Genomic DNA, 23515 nt, shown 5'->3' with positions numbered 1-23515 from the left:
TTCAGCCCTTGGTACCTTGAGGATGTAATAGCTAAATCAAAATGCAAAAATGCAAAAAATCTGAGCAGAGTTTAGCTGATCAATTGATAATCTCCTCTCCAAAGTTTACATAAAGTTCTCCAAAAGAATAGGCAAGGAGAAGACAAGTTTATCAGTAGTCAGACTGAAAAAGTATTAGCACAGTTTCTTGCTTTTTTTGGAAGGTTTTGAATTGTGCACCATCTGATGCAACTGTATGGGAATTGCCAGTTTTTAATAGTGGTAGTGCAGCCAGCTAAGACTGCCTGTCACCAATGAGTGTTTCCAGTTGCTCAGAGAATCACTGGCCAAGGTATTGTCAAAAGCAGGTTAAGAATAGAAGTTAAAGTTATAAAAGTTAAAGTATGACAGAGTTCATTGACAAGATTCACTCTCTTACTTAGATTATTAAAGCACACTTTAAAAAGAAAAAGTAGGACTAAAATAAATTAATCTAAAACTTAACCTAAAATTATTTATGTGGATGCTGGGGATGGAAAAAGACTAAAGGCGAGAAAGGATAAGGATATAAAGGAATGAGGGAGACCCTCTCATTGAATCACAAGGTTAAGAATGAGCCCTCTTGCCACTCATAGCCCCAAACCTGGCCAACAGTTTAGGCCTGAAGAGCTAAACAGCACTTCATATCACTTAATCAGTAGTGTAATTTAACAAATTTAACAGAAGAGTATAGAGAATTTGAGCGCAACAAGTTCAGTGAAGTGCTCAGGTCAGATGCCTCTGCACCTTCTCAATAGGCGAAGAGTTGAGGTTTGAGGAGTGAGGTGTCAGCCCAGGCTCTGTCAGCAGCATATGATGTTGGTCCTCTGAGTATCACAAACTTGAGTGTTTAGTGGCTCAGAGAGGTCCCACTCAAAAGGAGGTGCTGGTCATAGTCTGCTGTGGTCAAGGAGTTTACAAGGTTGCAAGAGAATTGGCCTTAGTCATAGTAATTTTTCATCCTATCCACATTTATGTCTGTAACTTTATTTGCAAGTTCAAAACAGAAATATTGTTCCACCTAGATTGGTATAACCTAAAAATAAGCAAAAAAAAAAAAAAAGTTTACAAGGCAGTTTATTTAAAAACAGGAGCTTTTTGGACAGGACAAGTTCCTGAGAGCATACTGTGTTTCTCATAAGTTCAAGGAGGTGAGCCCAGGTCCTCTTTGTCAAGAAGACAGAGGCCTAACAAGCATTTCTGAGATCATAATGCAGCCCAAGGTGGGAAGGGACAAAGGGGATGCACCACCACACTACTCATACATGTTATTAATCAATTTAACACAGAAGAGCTAAGAAAACTAAATCTCTCTGAATAGACAGAGGGAAAGCAGAAAGGTTCAAAATATACTCCAAAACTTGATTAAAACCAAAGGAGATTAGATATTGGTGACAAAAAACCCTGTTGATATATTTTATTTAATAGTAGAAGAGGCAAAGAGAAAGAAAGATGTAGAAAAAGATCAAGCAGGGGAACAGGGAGAGGGACAAGGGTTAGGTAGAAACATACCATGCTTCCAAGGGTCCCAAACAACATTTTGTGGGTTCCCTCCATCTGGTCTTTTTGGTGGTGAGAGTCCCCTGCACCCAAAAAATACAGAATCCAATGGACTAATATATATATGGGCCAGGAGGGAATGCCTTAGAGAGGGCAAGTTTGGCACTGTCCCTTGCAACACTGTGGATCTGTTGCATCATGTGCCCGGGTGCAGGATCTGGGGGCCCCTTGTTGGGGGAACTTTTGATGGACCATGGCACCCCTTCTTCTAGATATCCTGTAGATGTGGCTTTCCCAGGCGAAGAGGCAACTGCAGCTGGGCAGGCCTGCACAGCAGAGTATTGGTGTTCAGTGTGCTTCTCACCAGAGGCTTTTTTACCACACACCCAAAACCTTTCCTTCCTACTTCCGCTCTTTGGTGTGACAGTCTGTTGGAGCCTGGCAGCTGATAGCCCTGGGGCTGTGGTCTCCACCCTGAAGGTGTGAGGCTTAACCCTCCAGTGAACTTTCTTTCCCCCAGCCCAGAACTGAGACACTTTATCTTATCTCTATCAACTTGCAGTCCAGGGCTTCAGTCAGGACGCTCATTCAGGCTGTGGTGGTCTTCCATGCATCTGTTGTTATAAAGTTTTGCTGTAATAGGCAAAAGTCTTTCATAAAAATGCTTAAACCATAACTATAATATTTCAGTCTCTGACAGTATGACATACCAATTCCTTACCATAGTCCTGCATCAGAGACAAATCCATGAGTTACACAGATTGTCAGGGTGGAGTGAGCAATATAGCCTGAAAACTAGTAGAGGAGAATATATTTATTTTGCACATTGTTTTATTGGGAATTTGTAGCACTTCTAGATGATGTTACATAAATACTGATCATTCTACATTTTTTTCCCTTTTCAACAGGGAGAAAAGAAATCTGCCGTTTACTCCTATTCTGGCATCTGTTAATCGCCTTGTTTGTTACCACCTAGGAACAGTAGCTAAGGGGTCTTTCATTATCACACTAGTGAAGATACCACGAATGATGCTTATGTATATTCACACACAACTCAAAGGAAAGGTAAGAGAAACAGATTTAATTTTCTTGCTGAAACTCAAGACCTGATATGTTTGCCTTTTTCTTTAGTCAATGTGGGAGTTAGAAGTCTTGTTTTGGAATAGATCAGAGGTAAGAAGAAATGTTTCAGTATGAAGGTGGTAAGGCACTAGAACAGGTTACCCAGAGAAATTGTGGATACCCCATCCCTGGAAGTGTTCTGAATCATGTTGGATGAGGTTTTGAGCAACCTCGTCTAGCGAAAGATGTCCCTGCCTATGGTGTTTGGAGTTCCTTCCAACCGAAACCATCCTATTGTTCTATGAATATTTAGACTTTAGGACCATGGGACTGATACAGATTGCTTAAGTTAGCAGGCTGAATATTAGTTACTGAAACACAAGGGAATATTGCTTCCATAAAAACTCTTTATCTGTGTTTTCCCACATTATGTGCTTTTCTAGGAAAATGCTTGTGCTCGCTGTATGCTTAAAGCCTGCATTTGCTGCCTTTGGTGTCTAGAAAAGTGCCTGACATATTTAAATCAGGTAAGATTTTCCATATTTAAGTTTTCTGTAAGGGCTGATACTAGCATATGTATTCCCAGAGTGCAATCTCATGCCAATACATAATAGATTGTACATTGGAACTGATCTTGAATGACAATACCTCAGTCTTGTCTCCATTACTGAATTTACTCTGCAAATCACTACACTGTCCTTTAGAATGTAAACAAGAACTAACAAATAGCCCATATTCATCTTTGTGAACATGGTTTCTCAACATTATAACGATGTGTTTACTGGTTGGAGACATTCCACCTTATGTCTACTCGGTCAAACTACATCAGAGTTTCAAAATGTTTTTGCTATGAAAAGAGAATTAAGCTTTTCTATGTCTAATGTTTAAGATTCTCACTGTGTAAAAACTATACAAAACATCAAATTGTCATCATCATCTACAAAGGGAAAAAAGATTGCAAAGTGCAACACACTAGCTGATCCTTGTAAAAGACCCCTTGGAAAAGTGAGTATATGGGCCATAAATATTACATAAGTAAATATCAGATACAGAAATATTTTGTACATGATATCTCTTCCACTGCTGTTATTTTTTTTTGCTTGGGGAAGTGTAGAAAATAAAATCATAAGAAAGCATTTTAAACGCCCAGTGTAATCCTTGAAAACTGTCCTCACTAACCTTGAATGCAGTCTAATTAAGTATTTTAAAATTATCTTGGTTGACTTGTATGACACTCAGATTCTTTAATAATTTCAGATTTTTTTTGAACTATTTAATTTCTGTAGCTATGCTGCTGTTCACCTCCTCCTACAGAGAAATTGCAAATTCTGTTTAATGAGTTTTTTTGAACAAATTTGCTACTGCATAAATTATGAGCAAGAAAGGAGTAGAATAGTAATTCTTTACCTCATATAATCTTTTGTCAGCTGGTTCATATTGCTCGATTCAACAACTCTCAAGGGAAGTTTTGTTCATTAAAATCACATGATAAATGTGTCTTACACAGAAGCTGTGTCTTACCCCTCACCTTCCCCACCCTCCATCTGAAATACCTGATCATTCTATGAATAAATCTTCAATCTCCTTTTCTCAGAATGCATATACAGCCACAGCTATCAACAGCACCAATTTCTGCACCTCAGCAAAGGATGCCTTTGTTATCCTAGTGGAAAACGCTTTGAGAGTGGCTGCCATAAACACAGTTGGGGATTTTATGCTGTTTCTAGGAAAGGTATGTCTGCTGCACACAGCTATTAAAACCTATGTAGAAGCAATCTTTCTTTAGCAATGGCTTGAACCCTAATTCAAAAGGTCTTAAAAATTCTGTTTCTTAGTGTGCACTTTATTGCATCTAGCTGCATCATAATAGGAAGGGACCATCCAGGATAGGGAACATAAACACATGATCCACTTACATTTAGTAAAAGTGACTAGAGAGGAACAGCTGAAGTTTATGACGCATTTTGCTTTTCTTTTTTTAGGGAGTTGAGAGAAAAGCTATTTGAAAGTCTAAGGTTTTGATTTTCTGGTTAAGACATAGAATTTTAATAAAAGGAAGCTTTTATTTAAACTTCTGTTTAGTATGGGCTCTTTAGGTATATGTTGAAAATTTGACACATTATTGATTACCTTTTATGACCAAATCAGACTGGAAGATCTGATTAGCAGGCCTGTAGAGCCTGCTATGAGGAACTGATAGCTTAAGCAACTAAGTTAGTTCTACTCTGAGAATTACAAGGAAACTGGAATAATTTCTGTGATCAGTCAACCTTTTGGGTTTCCATCTAATGGATTTATACTGTATGGAAATGTAATCTAGTGATTACTTCTATCCTTTGAAGTGCCGTAATTTACTGAAACAATAAATACTGGTCTGCTTAAATCATCTGTGCCTAGCTGTTTGGACAGTAGTTGGACTGATCTTATTGCATTTCTCTACTTCTGTTGCATCAGAGTACATGGGCTGAACTTCGAACCCAGTAAGTGAGCAAGATGTGAGAAGGAATAAACACATAAGGGAGATACAGCTGTGTGGGAGAGCCTGAAATGATATAACAGTGTTTTACTGAGGAATCTGAAAAGTGTTAGGAAACACCCCTTGAAAAGATGTCTGAGATTATTAGAAAAATGTTCAGGTGACAGAAATGCTCAAGTGAGCAGTGCATATAAAAATTAGTGTCAGCTAAAATAATGCTACACTATCAGCATCTCCTCTACCAGTTCAATATGGTGTTTTCATAAAAGCTGACCTATTTTATGATTGTGTTTAGTTGCAGTTCATAGTAATACATTCAGAAATGTTAAAAAAATCAAGTGGCAACACCAATTTAGTCTTTTTGGTTTTGCCAAAACCAGACTGGTACCCAGTGGAATATCTGTTAGGGCCTCACACATAGTGTATTTCTTTAGATACTATTACATGAAGTGCCTCGTGTGAATTCTGATCTACTGTCTCTCCTGTATGCAGAAGAAATAGGTATTAAACAAGCTTGGAAGTTGTTTCTACTAGCAAAATGTCAAACATACCATTCTCCTATTGCCTAACTTCTCCCTACACCCCAAATAAAAAAATACAATTACCTGTTAGTTGATATGTTGCATCTGGTTGTGGGCTTTATATAATTGACAGGATAAAATGCTTTTTTACAGGAATGTTGTAGAACACTAGAACGATGACAGCAGAATATTAATGTAATTTTCTCTGGAAAATACTCTTTGTGCTGAAGGATATATAAAAATTGACTTGAACCTGCTGAAAAATGAATTAAACGTTATTTATTATGAGGGACATGGGGAATCCTGGAGGTAGAAATCTTGGTTACCTACCATCTGTAACCTCTAGTTCTAACCCTGGCAGACCAGACAAAAAATATCAAAAACAGACCAAACTAAAAAGATCAAAAGGCTTCTGCCGTTAGAGTTGTCTACCATTTTTTCCTTCAGGTCCTGATTGTCTGCAGCACAGGTTTGGCCGGTGTTATGTTGCTGAATTACCAACGAGATTACACCATCTGGGTGCTGCCACTCATCATTGTCTGCCTCTTTGCATTCCTGGTTGCTCACTGCTTCCTTTCCATTTATGAAATGGTTGTTGATGTCCTTTTCTTATGTTTTGCCATTGATACAAAATACAATGATGGGAGCCCTGGCAGGGAATTCTACATGGATAAAGTTCTCATGGTAAGTTTCCTCTTACTCTCAAAGTCTAAGGATCTGGTTCCATAAAATAGGTATTTTGACAGTGGAATGAATGCACTAGCTGAGTTCAATATGGAGTTTTATTGTTTGGTTGGTTTTGGTTTTTTTTTACCTTGACATCTTGTTTATGGTTTGATTAGAAAACAGTGTCATCTGATAAGCATCAAATAAGTAATGATGCGTCCTTCCCATGGTATTGGCTTCTGCTTGCTAGCTATTAGATGAGCAGTGGTCTTGCAGAATCATACTTTTGGATATCATGTCTTGTAAATAACACAGTGAAGACTAGAAAGAAAATAAGGGGTCAAAACTTGGTTTTTGTACTTTCTCAAGAAGGATGTCTCTGTGGATATGTGAGAGAAAAATTATCAGAGTATTCTACCTCATGCATAGCTAGTGACCACAGTGGAGTTTTCATATAGATATCAAGCAGAATTTGACTCTGTCACACATAGAAATACCAACCTTTATGTTCTATCCTGGAGCCTACATGCTTTGTCAAGGCCTTTTGCAAGGCTAATTAATTTTCTCCATTTTTATTACATGTTTTTCTCTGTTCATATAACTAGACACCAGGACATAAAAATTCTGCTTCTCAAGTCCATCACTTTGTTGTTGCGTAGGAAATTACTTGACAGTGTTTTTAAGTGGCAGGTGTAGAATATGTCTCTGTAAAATGTACCCTCGTGTATGCTAGAGGAAAATTCTCATGACTTCTTAGCATATTTTTTTTTATTATGGTGGGAAAACCGTGCCAAGAATTTAGTGGGTGTTTTTTTGTAAACCCCTACGGAATCTGGAGTATATAATAAATAAATCAGCCACTGATTAGCTGCTTTTCAACAGAGTTAGAGTAAAATCCAGCAAGTTCTCTCAGAAGAAAGCACTGATAAATTGTAAAAGCATTGTGGGTTCCTTTAGTCAGCAGTCAATATCACAAAACCCCAGCAACTAAAGTTTACTGACATTTTCTGCAGAATTCTTGAATTTAAGAGAAAAAAATTGCTTAAATGTTATTGCACATTTTCTAATCTTCATGAAAAGGAGATTGTGATGTGGTGAAAATGTAAAAGGTTCAATTGAGGGCAGTTAGGGAAATCAGCCAGTCCTTGCAAGTCCTTTTGTTTTATGGAGTTGTAACATTATGCACAGGATGAAAGGCAATAAATGAGATATTTTTTTAAATTTTTTTTTTTACCTTGCTTCTCATAAAGAGAGCATTACATGGTAAATAAATGTGAAAGTTGACTTGTGTGTAAGAGAACACAGGGCAAACATCTGTCTGATTTCCAGAAATAAGTGGGGGAGACCTTTGTGGTTATTTGGCAGGCTTTTTTGATACCTTGTGGTCAAGTTTAAGCAGGAGAAGTGGGAGATGCAAGATTGCCTAGATGTTTTGAGTTGTTACATCTTGGAGTTTTGTCTTGAGATCTGATGTTTGGAGTCTGCTCTATGAAAGCACTTGTCATTTCATTACTCTTTTTCAGGAGTTTGTGGAGAATAGTAGGAAATCTATGAAAGAAGCTGGCCGCGGAGGTGGAGCTGAGGGCAGAGAGCTAAAACCAATGGTAGGTGCAGATGAGGAGGTGGCGATCCTCCAAGAGTTTCACTTTTACTTCTTCTCCCTCTTTGTCTTTACTGACTGCACTTCTTCAGGAGAAGTTTTTGTTCTCTGTATCACTCAAGATGTTCTGCTTTTTCTGTTTGTGAGCTTGCCTATCACCTGGATGGCAGAGTTTTTGTCACAGCTGAGACCATCTCCTGTAAAAGTAAGATGAAAGGAACTGTCTTATGAAACAAATGCAGTATCATTTCATTAGGATTAGTGGTGCATGCCATGTGGTATATACAGACAGCCCAAATTGCTGAATAGTCTAAAAATAAGATGGCTCTGAGATTCATTGGGCTCTTCTCAGTCCTGAGATGAACAATTTTTGCTCATCTTACATTCACTGCAAAAACCTGAAATGAAGAACACTGCTGCGTGCATCCATTGTTGCAAAGTAGGACCAGGTATTTAAAGCCCTCACCAAATTATCTTAACACAGTGCCAAGGAATTGGATACAGTGATTCCTTTCAACCTGCTCAAATGACATTTCTCCCAGTTGTTTGTTTTATTGCCAACGACTTACGTTGCTTGTCTCTTGTGTGCTCTTTCCATCTCACACTGTCAGATGCACAGACAGTGAACAATGCATCGTTTATGCTTCTGCAGCCTGTTTTACTTATGGTGTGCCTGTTAGGAAGGCATTGCATGTCTGAGTAGCCTGGAATAAGAACACTATACATGGTACAGATAACAGATAGGAGGATAAGTTTAGAAGGTGGTGAACAGAGGGCATTTAACGGAGAGCCAGGCTGGGCAAGGTATGATTTATCATCATACATTATGAATTTTTCAAATAGAATATTTTTCCATCATCACTTTTTCAAAGTGTTTGGGGTCTTATTAATTTTCGTACCATGGGGATCATTTTTTAACCAAATGGAATCTAAATAAGTGTATGTTAACAGAAGAATTTCTTTTTTCAACAATGTATGTGAAGCCATGTTGCATGAGCATTTTTTGACTAAGCTGGAATGGGTTCCTGCTATAGACTGGATAGATGTGTAGCTTTGCGTGTTTTGCTATTTCATTATGGCATACCAATTTCTAGATTTGCTTATGCCTAAATGCTGCTGTGTTTATACATATAAAAAATTAATTCTATGCTCATTTACTGTTTTCTTCTGGGAGTAATTCTAGCTGGTCAAGCAGACATTAATGTTGGGATTTTCAGAGCAAACTAATTGCTATGCATGCAAATGTGCCATGAAAATGATTGAGAATTGGGTGTGCAAACTCTCTAGTCATGCACAAAAAATTCAGTTCAAAATTTTATGTTAAACTCTGTTTCAAATAATTAGTTCAACTGAAGTGGTTTTTCACTTACACAGAGCTGGCACAGACTGCTACTTAAGCTTTAGTACTAGCCTGCCTAAAGCTTGGATGTTAAAAAACTTTATTCACCCCAACACTTGTAAAAGTGCAAGCTAAGTACTTGCAAACCAAGGGTGGTCTTATTCTTAGAGGAAATTTTTTCTAAGCTCTTAGCCTGGTAAGAGCTGAAAGTCCTCATAGAATGGCTGGAGAAGATGCTGAGCACTTGAGGCTCAGAGTGGAAGTCACCTGCTGAATTACTCCCAATTCTGCTGCTCATGTGATTGTCTTGTTTGGAACTGTTCGGGCCTTGTGATTTTCCATTTTTGATCATTCAACTCCAGTTGATTTGATTTTGAAATACTAGGATCTCATGTCTTGATGACAATGGGACACAGCAGTTAAATTTCTGATACCTTTCCCCAAAGTGCTGATAGAGGGCCTCAGTTATATCTAAAATATGATCATTCATGGGTCTATTATGTAACAGTAGTGCCCATAGTCTCAAAATTGCATGTCTGAAAATTAGATCGATATTACTTTTTTCTCTTATTTTAAAAACAGTCTTTACTGGTGTGCTTCAGTTTCCTTGAAATGCAGGTATTTCTTAAGGTGAAATGCCCTAAGTGCGTTGTATTTAAAGTAGATATTAGTAGCAGAGATGAGGAAACATTTTAAGTACAGTAAATTCACGAATACAAGCCGCACTGAGTATAAGCCGCATCTCTGGGTGTTGGCAAATATTTCGGTTTTTGTCCATAAATAAGCCACACCCAAATATAAGCCGCTCTGTCGTTCGCAGCGAGGACCCGCGTGCAATTAGTAACAGAGCCGCGGGAGGGCGGGGTTTACTGGCTGAGCTAAGGCTGTGCAGGCTCGGCCCACTAGGGGCTGCTGACGGGGCCAGGTGGCCCAGCCCGGTGCTGCCGCTCGGGGCCGGCCACCGCTGCCACTGGGCTCGGTCACCCCGGGTCGGCGCTGCCCCGCGGTGGCAGGCAGGGCCGGAGCTTCCCCTGCTCCTACGGCAGCAGCGGCGGGCGGGGACGGAGCTTCCCCGCGCCCGTGGCGCCGGCGGCGGTGGGCAGGGATGGAGCTTTCCCGCGCCTGTGGCGCCAGCGGCAGGTGCGGACAAAGCACCCCGCCTCCTCCCCGAGCCGCGGCAATGGCTGCGCGGGGCTCCCGTCGGCTCCTGGAGCCGCAGCAATGGCGGCGCCCCCTCCCCCCGTCCTCCCCGGGCCGCGGCAATGGCGGCACAGGGCCCCCGTTGCCTCCCCGAGCCGCGGCAATGGCGATGCAGGGCCCCCGTCGGCTCCCCGAGCCACGGCAATGGCGGCGCACCCCCCCCCCGTCCTCCCCGAGCCGCGGCAATGACGGCGCGGCCCCCCTTCCTCCTCCCCGGGCTGCAGCAATGACGGCGCAGGGCCCCCGTCGGCTCCCCGGGCCGCGGCAATGGCGGCGCAGGGCCCCCGTTGGCTCCCCGAGCCGCGGCAATGGTGGCGCAGGGCCCCCGTCGGCTCCCCGAGCCGCGGCAATGGCGGCGCGCCCCCCCCACCCGTCCTCCCCTGGGCTGCGGCAGAGGAGGGAAGAAGAGAGCTCTCCCACCTCTCTCCCTGCCCCCAGTGCTGCCTGCAGGGAGCCAGGGCAACACAGTAACACTGTAACAATCGCGAAATGCCGGCTTTTACTGGCAGGTGCTTGGCTCGGCGCCCTGGCTGGCACGTCTGGGATTGTAAATGTCAGAAAATTATTCATATATTAGCCGCCCCCGACTATTAGCCGCACTTCCGGGTTTCCACCAAAATTTTTGTCAAATTGCTGCGGCTTGTATTCGTGAAATTACTGTACTTCTGTTCTTGTATCAGGCCACAACAATAAAAAACCCCACCTTTATGGCTTCCAGTGACCCCTTTGACTCAGTTTCTCCTTGTCCTTTGGCATCTGTCTAAGACTGTACTATATGACTTTGTTTTCTAGGCCTCTGGAGCAAGTTCATCTTGAAACTAGCCAGCCATATTGGAACCCATTGACATTCCAAAACAGTATATATATACATATATACATACATACATACATATATATATATATATATATATATATATATATATATAAATAAACAGCCAAAATCAGAGAAAAGGAACAGGGATTTAGAACTTTTTTTAACAATTATTTTTGTGAAACATGTACTCTTTTCATACGGGTGGCTTTTACAAGCAGCTTTATCATTGTTCCATTTCTTAAATTATTTGTTGTGGTCATGGAAATGTTGATTTTTATCTGCTTGATATTTTAAAATCTGGAGAAAGTATCATTGTAAAGATAATCTGAAATCATGACTGGGTTTAGAGACAGATTTCCCATGACACTGCTAATCTGTTGAGAGTTTTACTTGTTTAATTTCTTTTAAATTTGCATTAAATTCAGGACAGTGACATGTACAGAAAACTTTAAAATCAAGAAAAGTCTCAAATTTATTTTTTCAAGAGGTGGTTTCAGCAAAAATTTTTTAAGTTCAAATATGTTTGTAAGCAGTTATTTTACTTTGCAGCCCTGGCAGGGCACAGTTTTGTTTACCAGTATCAGATATCACAATAACCAACTCCTCAGGTATTTAGGTGTGTGGGAGCCCTTGCATCTCCTATTAAACAGAACCTACAAAATGGGGACAGATAATTTTTATATGCAATTAACTTCCTGCTTACCCTACTTTTACCCCTCATACCCATTGCCCTCTATCCTCCCCTTGAGTTCAGTAAGCTCCTTCACACTTCAGCAGTGTTCCTTTGAAGGGTATGGATTATTGATACGGGCAAGTGAAATAACAGATTGTTAAAGCTCAGTCTTAGCCATACTCATGATTAATTCATGACTAGATACAAAGATGCTGAGGATGGGAAGAGAAATGAATTGTACTGCTGTACATTAAAAAGTACTGTATGCTTCATTTCATCTAATGAGAGAACTCTGAGAGGTAGAAGGGATCATTCCTTGCCTGTTGTTTGATCCATATTTGTACATACTGTAGTGGATGGCTAAAGCCAGAAAGGGCAGAGAAACATTCCTTTGGAAGTGTAGCTGCCAGAATAGTTATCTGAAGTTATTAAATAATAACAAGAGAACATGCTTTTTTATTATTATTAGATACATAAATATCTTTTCAGTCTGGAAGCTCACCAGATATGAATGCTAATATTCACTTATTCAGCATAGTGAAATGGTAAATGCTTAACTGTATTTGCTAAGAATTAATGATCTGTCTATGCTATATATTCCTTTTGTTAACATTTTTTTAAGAAAACTATTTTTGTTATTGTAAAGTTAATATTTCAGAGCAGAATTTTTAAACTTATTGCACTAAATACAAGCTGTCTACAAATAATGATGCCTCCATGGTTCAATCACTCCATTCCAGAAAATCTTTTAAAAGAATAAGAGCCTTTCTACAGAAGCTTTATGATGGAGTATAGAGGTATGTCTAGGTAAAGACATGCACAACTCATGTAATCAAGGTTTAGTAAGTAAGCAGTTAACTGTGCTTCCTTTCAGACTATTAAATTGCTGCGGGAAGTTTAAAAAAATTATGTAGTATCATTTAGCTAACTAGTGCTCGTATGCTTTTGGCAATAGTAAGACGTTTCACTTTTGCTTCCAGAAATCATTTAATAACTTCGATTTGTTACTTTTTTTTTTTTTGTAAGTCAGTTAAAACAATTTACACTTCATATTTCAGATCCCAAACTGATAGGTTTAAAGGTACAAAAATAAAGATACATTTAGAAAGGATAGCTGTTGGAGAGTCAAATAGAATTATCCAGTCCTGGAAACACTTACATATTTAAGTGAACCACATCTGTAACTCTGCTAGCATCAGGAGGGCTGTCTAAGTATGGCAATTGTAATGTGCACATTTGTGTAAGTGCTGACTGGACTAGAGCTTCAGCCTAGGGATTCAAACTGGAGCACAGATGAGGCCTCTGAGTGCAATTTAGAGGTCAGACTTGTCCAAGAAGAAGCACTGGAGCAGCCTTACTTTTGTGGAGACGAGACATTTGTGCAGTACCAGTGTCTAAGACAACAGTGGTACTCAACACCGGTATTTGTGTAGATCCAAGAGGTTTAGCCCCACAAATTTAAAAACTGGCTGAGATGAATCATAAAAGCTGGTTTTCAAGGCTAAAAGACTTATCAAGTACCCAGTTGCTTCCAGAAAATCTAGTTTTCATCTTGTTTGGAGGTTATTGGAAGTGCTTAGTGAAAGAAGCCTTGTATTCTGCTCATTTTGATAAAAAAATTCTGCCATGACTGGTTCCACAAGTTTGTGTTCTCCACTCACTGGGAAGTCCTGAGTGGGAACTGTTCTCTGTAATTGCAACTAGGACTGCAGTTGGTAACAAATTTTGTATTTTTGTATGACTTGACTGTGCACCATTTTTATAGCAGTTTATCCTGTCTTAAAAATAAATTTGTTTATTTACATGATGTTTAAAAGATACAGGCAACATTTTTCTAGGGATAGTTGTAATGTTTAAGTGAGAAATCTATATCATTACAAAGTTCTTAATAAAAACGCGCACCATTCTTGAGTGTATATCCAGCATGCAGAGCTTTTCAGTCCTGCCAAAAAGGCATTCCATCCAGATACAGGATTTCCAGTGGCCCCTTAAAGCTTTTGAATGTCCTCTGAAATTCATTTGCAACCAAACTACAAACTGCCCTCTTCCATCTCTGTCTTGTGCATGGAGATAAGCAGAAGACAGAATTCTGAAAAGACAACTTTTCAGGACAAATTTAGACTGCTTTCCTCTCTTACTGGGGATAGTGGAATAGGAGAACATTTTGGCTTGTAAATCCCATACATAATTTTTGGCAGTAGGGGTGCTGGGGTCTGCCAGCTGTGATGTATTAAATGCTTTTTTTGACTGTTGGTTATTAAAGCCAATGTATGGTCTGCTTTGTGGGAAGCAGTCTAGACTAAGTAGAGAGTGATGCTGCACTGAGAATAACAATGCAGGGGGAGCAGACGAGACAGCTAAAACAGAGAAATCATCTCCTCAGAAAGTCCACTGAATTGAGTAGCGCTCAAAGACTGGAGATTTAGGCTGGACAATTTGGATTTAGAAACAATCATTGGGATTACTGCTTCCCAGCATTTGGTTTCTGCATCATAGCCTCTAGTTAGGTTTCAAACAGAAAAAAAAAGCATACAATTCCTTAAATTGTTAAATTTTTTTCCACATTATGTTTTCTGTTTGGGAGTTGAACAGCACCATGTCATCTTTACTGCTTCTTCAAAAAAAGAATGTTTTTGTTGTTGTTGTTCTTTTGGGTCTCATTTCCATATTGCTCTCTGAGTAAAAGAGTGGCAAGTGGCAGTGTCAGCTCCTGTTTGTCCCTTGATCTTACCACATTCCCTTTTACCTTCCCAAGGCAATTATTCAGGTTATCATCTGGAGTGAGAGGGAGAGTAGGTGCTAAGGTAAACTTGTGAGGTAGGATTTTTTTTGGTCTGGTATTACTCCATCACTGTGGTTAGAAGTGCAACCAATCAGTTCTGGAGTTTTGCTGCTGCTCCACAGCTAAACTTAACACATAGGATGACCAGCTTAAATTTGCATCTTCAACTTTCCAGTAGCTCCCAGCTGCCAGAACTAGGACAGGCTTCTAAATGTGGCCTTAGATTGGCATAGTAAATGAAGGACTTTCTGCATTAGGAAGGTGTGTCCTAGAAGGGAGAGCTAACAGTGAAAAATGCAGTTAAATGTGGCAGGTTGACCATGGCTGTCACGTACACTGCTACTAGTTTGCTTGCTAAGTCCCTGCAGCAGAGTGGTAGAGAGCAGTGAAAGGACCAAAACATTCATGTAAGTGCAGTTCATTAACCAAATAGGGGGAAAAAAAATAAAAAAGCAAAGACAATCATTTTCCAGCAGACCAACCAGCAGCAGCTTTGGTACCACACCCACCCCAGTCTGATTATTGGATTATTATATTGTATGGTGTGGAATATTTCTTCAGTCTGTTCAGGTCAGCTGTCCTGGCTGTGTGCTCTCCCATGCTACTGCCCAACCCCAAATGACTGCTGGGGTTGTAGAGTGGAAAATAGAGAAGGCCTTGACCCTGTGCAAGCACAGCACAGCAGCAAGTTAAACTTCATGTTAGCAACACTGTTTTGGTTGCAGATCTAAAACACAGCACCTTGCAGTTTGCTGAGAAGAAAATTAACTCCATCCAGCCTAACCCAGTACATAGGCCTGCTTACCAATAATTGGTCCAAGACTTGCTCCCTGCATTTCTGTACAGCATCTTCTCAGGGTGGTTACTTCTTTCTGAAAGGGCTTTTTTGCAGCAGGCAATTAGCCTGCTCCACAGTGCTCCCTTTCATGGAGGGAGCAGGGGATGTTAGCTCTTACTCTTTCAGCACATAATGGGGATATAAAGCAAAAATGAGCCCTTTCTGTATCAGTGTTCTGGCAATTGAGCAGCCAGTGTTGGAGACAATATACTTAATGTGCCCTCAGGGCATGCACTTTAGTGGTTTACTCTGAGTGGTTATGATGTATTCTATGAATGTATGTTATAGAGTCAGAATAAAATGCATGTAGCAGACATATATTCATCACCATCTAGTAAGCATTTAGTTCAGAGTGCGTATTACATGCTATATTGGATATGGCACAGACATCTTAAGAAAAAATCTTAAGATTTGTAAGTAGATACTTGACAGCATTCCTGTTTTTTAAATCATGGTTTGGCCTGTGCAGATACCATTTACTAAATCTAAATGTCACTAGCCCATTGTTTCTTGAACAGCTTGTGTCACATTATCAACATAGAAATTCTATCTCGTCTTTGTGGAAAAAAAACAAAAAACCAAGTAAACAACCCTTGTATTTCCCAACACAAAACCCAACAATGCTTATTTAAAGCATTTCTTGCACTCAGCTTCTTTGTTGGGATGATGAAAATTTACTCTAAATATTTCATTTTAAAATGCTCTTCCAGCTATTGCATCTCTGCTGTTGTTGCCATCATGTAACAAGATTATCGAGACTAGTAAATCTATATTTCTTGTGTTTTGTAGCAAATAACTGTTCTCAAGATATTTTTTTCTTTTATATTTGAAGAGATGAGAGAAAAGATGAAACTCGTCTCTTGTAATGTGGGTCATGTATAGAAGGCAAAATTTCTGGTCTGGGATGGAGCTGTGATGAGTCTTGCAATCGGATACAATCAAGCCAAAGCTCCTCAAAGACCAGGATTACGAAAATACTTCTGAGGAGAATTGGTAGCATGAATTGATCTGAAAATACTATCTGGCATTCATTTGACAGACATCTGTTAAAATGGAACTAGCAGAAAACCAGCAAATGTCCATCAGATTCTACTCCCCTGTCTCACTGAGGTCAGATCATCATGTTTGAATGTGATGAGCGGAATTTGGTGTTAAAAGCATTTAGTACTTTTCTACAGAAACATGGGACTCCCCTTAGAGTCCAAGAATTCAGAGTAAAACTACCAGCTGACTTTAACTGAACTAACCTAATTTTGGTAATGTTAAAGACAACTATGGCCTCTCTAAGTATGTGATTTAGAAGTAGATGCCTAACAGCATTCCTGTTTTATGCTGGCCGTATGGGTGGCTGCCATTCCTCAAGTGTACCATCTCTCCTCTCTGGCTTGAGTGGGAATAGGGGCAGCTTATTTCAAAAAGGTTTGGTGAAATTAGGAAGTTGACTAGTTATGAAACCCAGCAGAAGTTGTGCACTAACTGGAGTTCCTGCTATAATCATGTTTTTAAACTCTCAAATACCATGTGTCCTCCATGTTAGTATTAGCTGGGTCCCTCCCTGATGTTTACACTGAAATGGGAGAATATTTCTCATTTGAAAGACAGCACCACTGACAATTTCATAGTGTCTCCTAGGGGAGTGAAACCTGAAAGGTGATTTTACTTCTAATGTAGACCAGAAAGCAGCTGCCAGAAGTTAGGTAGAGCTATGGAGAGCAGACAGAAAATATTCTGCAGGATCTTCACAGTAGTTAAGAAAATTCACATTTCAATTCAGACATCTCACAGCAACATCTCCCGTGTCCCACTTTAATTTTATTCTAGAGCTGTTCAGAATAAAATGAAGGTGGAATACCTATAGAAAAGAATTATTTCTGTATAATGAATTGTGTTGCTGATTACAGAAACTGCCCTAAGGAAAAAGGAAAATCTTCTGAACAGATTTTAAAGGCTTGACAGTACTTGCATTGTCATAGTCCATCAAAGCTTCATCTGGAAACGAATTTTTCATCCTCCTTTACTCATACTTCTAACAGGGCAATCAAACCCCTGGACTGGCTTAGTGATTTATATTGAATCAAGATCAACTAACAAGTGCTCCTTTTTCCAGTGGAATGCCACCTCCTTTGAAAGTGGGAAAAGTAAATGTGACACTGTTCATTGTTGTCTTGAGAACTTAAACTATTTTATACTGCAAGCTGTGAATGCAGGAAGAGAAAAGAAATTAACAGTGCTGATCTAATCTTAGATTTTCTGTGTAAACTGACATTGTGCCAGGATACTGATGCAAAACTGTATTTTAGTCTAAGAAATGTATAGATTTTTTAATGTATCAAAATAAAGTTTTCCTTTTAAGTAAGAAAGAAATTTCTGTATCTTCCATGTGGTGTGTGTAAGCCATGCTCTTCTCATGTTCCTGAGAAGCAAACCAAATTTTTGCTGAAGTTTTACTTCATTCTGTGCCTGCTCTTCAGCTGGGTAATTGCAGTAACACCAAACATATTGTCCTGGTACCAAGAAAAGTATTCTGATGCTAATGGTTTCTGAGATGGGTGTATGAATGGGGTTTGGTAGAGCAAAGGCAGGATATTTTTGCTGTCTTCTCACTGATCCTTTCGCACCTACTCCTCAGCTTCTCTCCAGGGTATTGGAAACTGCACCTTTAGGCTAACAGCTTCACCCATCACCACATTCCTCAGTCTCTCTGATAGGCTACAGGGTCTGCTGAAGGTCAGTCACATACAGAAGCAGTTGGAAGGTTCTTCACTGTGAAAGGTGAGGTTGTGGTCACACATGCAGGAGACTCCTGGCTCATACACAGGAAACAGGACTCTCAGGGCTCATAAGGCTCTCTGGAGCATTCTGGCTCATGCTTTGCCTTACCAGGACGGCTGTGGGACAATGAACAGTAGGGAGGCATGAAGGGGATCATTATGAGCCATGCAAGCTGCATATTCTAGCACAGCACCTCTTGTGGCACCATTTCCTTGTTCTTCAAGGACCTGTATACACTCCCCACTCTGCACAACTGTTCTAACACCTTGGATGTCTAAAGATGGATGGTAAGTAGAAGCAGTAACAGAGGCACATACAGTCACAAAGCTTTCTTCCTTTCTCCTTTCTATCCCATAAGCGTAGGATGTTTCTGGTTTTTACTGCCTTTTTTTTGCACTAATACACTAATGCACTAATAAACCAAGCTGAACCATGTCTATTGTTCTTTACTGCAAACCACTTCAGCATGTATTATGTAAAGTATGTATTTGCATAAGATGGTTTAGTTTATCTGGAAACTAGTGCTACTTCTGAAATGGAGACTGATGCTGTTGTGGCTAATCAGTCAATACCATCAGCAGGAAAAGGACCACACAGCACATCAGGCAGGACCTCTGCACACAGGCAGGGTGCATGCTGTGGACCCCTAGTGTTCTGCTGCATGTCAGTGTTCTGCAGGTCCACTGAAGGTACGTCTCCTTGACTCGGAGTGTCTGTTTCTTGGTTTATTAACAGTGAAGCTGTATGGCTAGATGGATTTAGTTGCACAAAGCTAAAAGAGCAGAGGACGCTCCAGAGATACCCTTCATCAGTAGAGGTGTCAGGGCCAGGAGGCATAAAACATACAGGTTGCATATATCCTGTCTGGTTTCCACAGTATTTTGCCTGTGTCAGAGCTGAGGAACAGGAGCTTTTTAGCTTTCTTTAGCCTCTATAGCAGTGAGGAACTGAAGCATCTTCTGCAGGGATCAATGCTCTGAAATAAGAGTTTCATGACTTCAAGGAGAAAAAAAAAAACCAAGCACCTAAATGTGTACTGCAGAACGCTAGTGAGAGAAGTACAGTAATTTCACGATTATAAACGGCACCATTTTGACTAAAATTTTGGTTCAAGCCCAGAAGTGCGGTTTATAATCCAGAGTGGCCAATATATGGATGAAGTTCAGAAATTTCGCAACCGGAAGTGCGGGCTGAGCCGAGCTCGCGAATTGAGCATCTGCCAATAAAACCTGCGATCACGCGATTGTTACGAATTGGTTACTCTGTAGTGCGGCAGGGGGAGCAGGCTCCCACCAGCTGCGTGGCACAGGGATAAGCCCGGCGGTGCGGCGCGGGCGAAAGCCTGGCGGCGTGGCATGGAGGAAAGCCCAGCTGCATGGGCAAAAGCCGGGGCTCCCGCTGGCTACACGGCGCAGAGGAAAGCCCGGCAGCGTGGCGTGGGTGAAAGCTGGGGCTCCTGCTGGCTGTGTGGCATGGGGGGAAGCCAGGGCTCCCACCGGCATTACAGGGGGAGCAGAGTTCGCAAATTGAGCACCTGCCAGTAAAACCTGCGATCATGTGATTGTTACAAACTGGTTACTTTGTTGCGTGAGCACCCTTGCTGGGAACAAAAGTACAGTTTATAATCTGGTGCGGCTTATATATGGACAAAGAATGAAAAGTTGCCGACACCCGGAAGTGCGGCTTATAATCAGGTGCACCTTATAATCATGAAATTACTGGTATATGCAGGGATAACAGAATGGGACATGGGACTTGAAAGGAAAATTCAGGTTACTGTGGTGGAGTGTGGAAGAAAACCTTGTTCTCCTGCTGTTAGCAGGGACCTGGAGACAGAGGACTGAAGCAGTAGAAGCAGGATTTTTCCTTCAACCCCACAGCAGTGCCCACTGCCAAGATACTCTTCATGCAGTGGACACATACCTCTGGCCACTTAGCCTTGGGACTCAGCCCCTGGCATTGGCAATTGCAAAACAGCACAGATAGATGCCTTCTCAGTTCCTCACTCCCTGAACAGCCCTGCTGTCCCACTGGAGATGAAGGACCAGTCTCCTTGCTAGCAACACAGCACATGTCCTTGGCTGCTGAAGGAGCTCTCCTGCCATGTGTTAAGGATGGGACCCTCTTTATGCAGCATTTAGTGTGCAGAGAACAGGCCTTCTCTGAGCCAGGGAGCCCAGCTGGAGTCTGCATGGTTCCTTCCCTCCACCATGGGCCACTGACCCAGTTTTAGTCACTGGTATTTAGATGTTTAATGAAGATTAGCTAGTGCCCAGGGAGCAATTATTTAGAATTTCTAATTGGTCTTTAAATTATGAATGTGTTAAATGGATGGAGCTTGCGGTCCTGCACACAGAAAACCTAAAATGACTGTTTTTCTGACACTTATTGCCATGATCTTCATCTAGTGCTTATTCTTGTTCACCTTAGATACACTAAAAATAAAGTGGAAGAAAATAAAGCACCAGAGCAGATTTTCTGAGACCCTTACCAGGGCAGTCAAAGCTAGAAATGAAGCCTATGACAGAAACTATAGAATTGTATCTCACTACCTCAGCTGACAGTAATATACTGGGAGACAAATGGGTGAGCAGATATTTCACTCTGCAGTCCTGTGGAGAAGAAATCACAGACCTGAACCTTGTGCCCTAGGAAAAAAAAGAGTCTGCCACAGTCCCAGAAATAGTGATGTCTCCCATTTTGAATTACAGTAATTTCATGATTATAAGCTGCACAATTTTGACTAAAATTTTGGTCTGAAGCCGGAAGTGCAGCTTATAATCAGGTGTAGCATATATATCAACAAAGAACGAAAAGTTGCTGTTTTAGTTTGGAGGACAGGTGTCTGCTGAGAAAGGCAGGAACTTCTCTTTGAAATGGAGAATGTAAACCCCCTCCCTTCAAATGATTATCATTTTGAAATCAAGGGGCTTTCAGGCAAAAATATGGGAATTAGGAATAACAGTTCTTTACTAGGGAAATTAAAATACAAATACAGTACTACAAAGAAACAAACTCCAAACCCTGACAAAGTCAGAGTACAACCTGACACCCCTCCATCAGGCAGGGTGTTGGTAGCAGTTTGATTAAATGGTGGCTGTAGTCCTTTTGTAGTGACAGATGTGATTCAGTTGGAGTAGTGGTCCTGTAAGGTGCAGTTTCCCTCTGGAGGTCCAGTGATGATATGGAGAAATCCAGTTTTCCTCTGGAGTCCAGTGGAGAAAGGGGCTCCCTTAGTGTCCGAAAATCTCTGTTTTTATCTTGGTAAGAAATGTTGGGCTCTTCCCCCTGGCTGGAGCAACTTCCAATGGGATGAAGCAATTTTATCAGTCACACAATGGGACTCAGTGGGCCATTAGCAGAAGATAACTCTCTGGAGGAAGGATGGGTTGTGAAAAGATAAAGAATAAAATGCCCCACCTGGTTTCAATGGATGGCCCATTAGCAGAATATCTGCCGTTGAGATAAGGATCACTGCCCCCACCCTCAACAGATGGTGATAGAATAGATACCTTTTATCACACTCTGTATTGTAACGTGCGGCTTATAATCAGGTGTGGCTTATATATGGACAAAGAACGAAAAGTTACTGGCACCTGGAAGTGCGGCTTATAATTGTGAAATTACTGTACTTTTCTAATACCTCTTACTTGTATTCTAGTTTTAAATATTAAGTCCTGAATACAAACCTTGGACAAAAAAGATTTGCTAGACATTGTCAATGCCAGATGGAGCAGGGTAGTCTTGTCACTTCTCCTGATTGCAGGACCTGCCATGTCCCTCCCATCTTTGCTTCCAGGTAGGAGAGGGATGGCTCAAAGACTTGGACACCTGCCTGGGGCCAACACTCTGCTGCCCCACCAAAGACCTCCTCTGTGGCCTGGGACTTACCACTTTTCTGTCTCTGTGCCTCCCTTTCCTCAAAGATGGGGATGCCGTGAAGCTGAGTACAGTGAAGATTGGTCAGTCCTCAGATGCTGCAGGAGGATGGATGAATGAAATAGGGGCAGGTAAGGGTGTGTGTGAAATTGGGATAAAAAATTGCTTCTGCAGCTGCACGAGGCAATTGGGTGGAATTTCCCTCCTATGCAAGAGAAATGATACAGACATGAACATCTCAGACTCGTTCCTCTTCTGATAGTTAAAATATCTGAAAACTCAATCCTCCTCTAGAAAATCCCCTTCTTAGGATCCCAGTCCTTTAATGGGTCTTGGTGGTTCACTGTCTGCTTTCTGCAAGAAGAAGAATCCACTTGTTGGAAGGCATGCTGAGTGTGTTTCAAATCTCTCAAAATTTCACTGCCCCTAGTAACAACAATGAACCTAACTTTAGTACCTAATGTTGAACATTGTTGAATGAAGTAAATGGATTTCAAAGCATGAGTTTGCTGCTTGTTTTGAAAGGCTGGATAGGAACTCTGCAGAGGAGTTCTTCCTTCTTACAAGCACAGAAGCGCTACTCTCTCCAGGCAAGGAACATTACAGCTTGCTTTTGAAAACTGTGGAGTTGTATGTGTGCATTATGGGACAACAAAAGGACAAGAAAACCTCAGAAAGGTCTGTGTTGCAGCCTCCCAGAAGAGCATGTGAGGTTCATGCTGTTTATGATGAAGATGAAGTTTGACAGCTTTATAAAAATGTAATTTGCTCCCAAAAAAAACCCAACCTAAGCGCTTGCAGTTCTGAATTTCCCAGAAGATGAACAGCTTGAAAAGCTATTAAGCTTCTTAAAGAAAAAATAAGGAGTCAAAGCTTGAATGAAGAGTGTAGGAGAACTATACACAAGCCTGAATTTCTGTTCATTTCATTGTATTCATGGGCCAGGGCTCCCCACCTTTCCATAATCACCATCTGAACTTACTTTATGAATGGCACATAACAAGGCAAGTAAAAAGCACACATTGAGGTTTTGAGCCATTGGGGCAAACGAACTCTTGTTTAAATGTTTGATATGTGGCTACACACTGGGGTTGGGCTCCAGAAGGGCTCCAGCCATGACACATTGGAGGAAGTAGGGGGAAGGAGAGTATGGACTGGTGACCTGCCAAGCCAGAGGCATGGCATCAGTTGGGGTAAGCCCCAAATGAAATGGCCAAACCTTGTTTTTTGTCCATGCTGCTACGGAGCAGCCTTGTAGCTCTGCCTAGTCCCACTGAGGTCCTGCAGGTATTTTCCAGCTAATGTTTCTGGAGGGATCAGGCTAGAAAAGCAGTAAGTAGGGAAATGGAAAAGCTAATATAGAAAGGACAATAAA

At 41.0% G+C, this 23515-nt stretch overlaps 1 protein-coding gene across 6 annotated transcripts in view; it reads left to right on the top strand.

Moving 5' to 3' along the window:
* Positions 1-23515, top strand: part of SLC27A6 (solute carrier family 27 member 6) — a 151712-nt gene that overhangs the window by 53089 nt on the left and 75108 nt on the right. For 2 of the 6 annotated variants that reach the window (XM_033085321.2, XM_033085320.2), the window contains 6 exons: positions 2427-2583; positions 3024-3107; positions 4175-4312; positions 6025-6261; positions 7767-7847; positions 22061-22271. In XM_033085321.2, the coding sequence (XP_032941212.1) occupies positions 2427-2583; positions 3024-3107; positions 4175-4312; positions 6025-6261; positions 7767-7847; positions 22061-22271 (908 nt within the window). Of the gene's footprint in view, positions 1-2426; positions 2584-3023; positions 3108-4174; positions 4313-6024; positions 6262-7766; positions 7848-7990; positions 9927-11174; positions 17234-22060; positions 22272-23515 lie in introns of those variants that run through there. The other 4 variants (XM_042780143.1, XM_033085322.2, XM_033085324.1 and 1 more) reach the window with 3 other exon arrangements.

This window comes from Catharus ustulatus, chromosome Z, assembly GCF_009819885.2.
Source record: "Catharus ustulatus isolate bCatUst1 chromosome Z, bCatUst1.pri.v2, whole genome shotgun sequence".
NCBI lineage: Eukaryota > Metazoa > Chordata > Aves > Passeriformes > Turdidae > Catharus > Catharus ustulatus.
The sequence above is the reverse complement of the archived record's forward strand: the minus strand, read 5'-3'. Positions and strand labels throughout refer to the sequence as shown.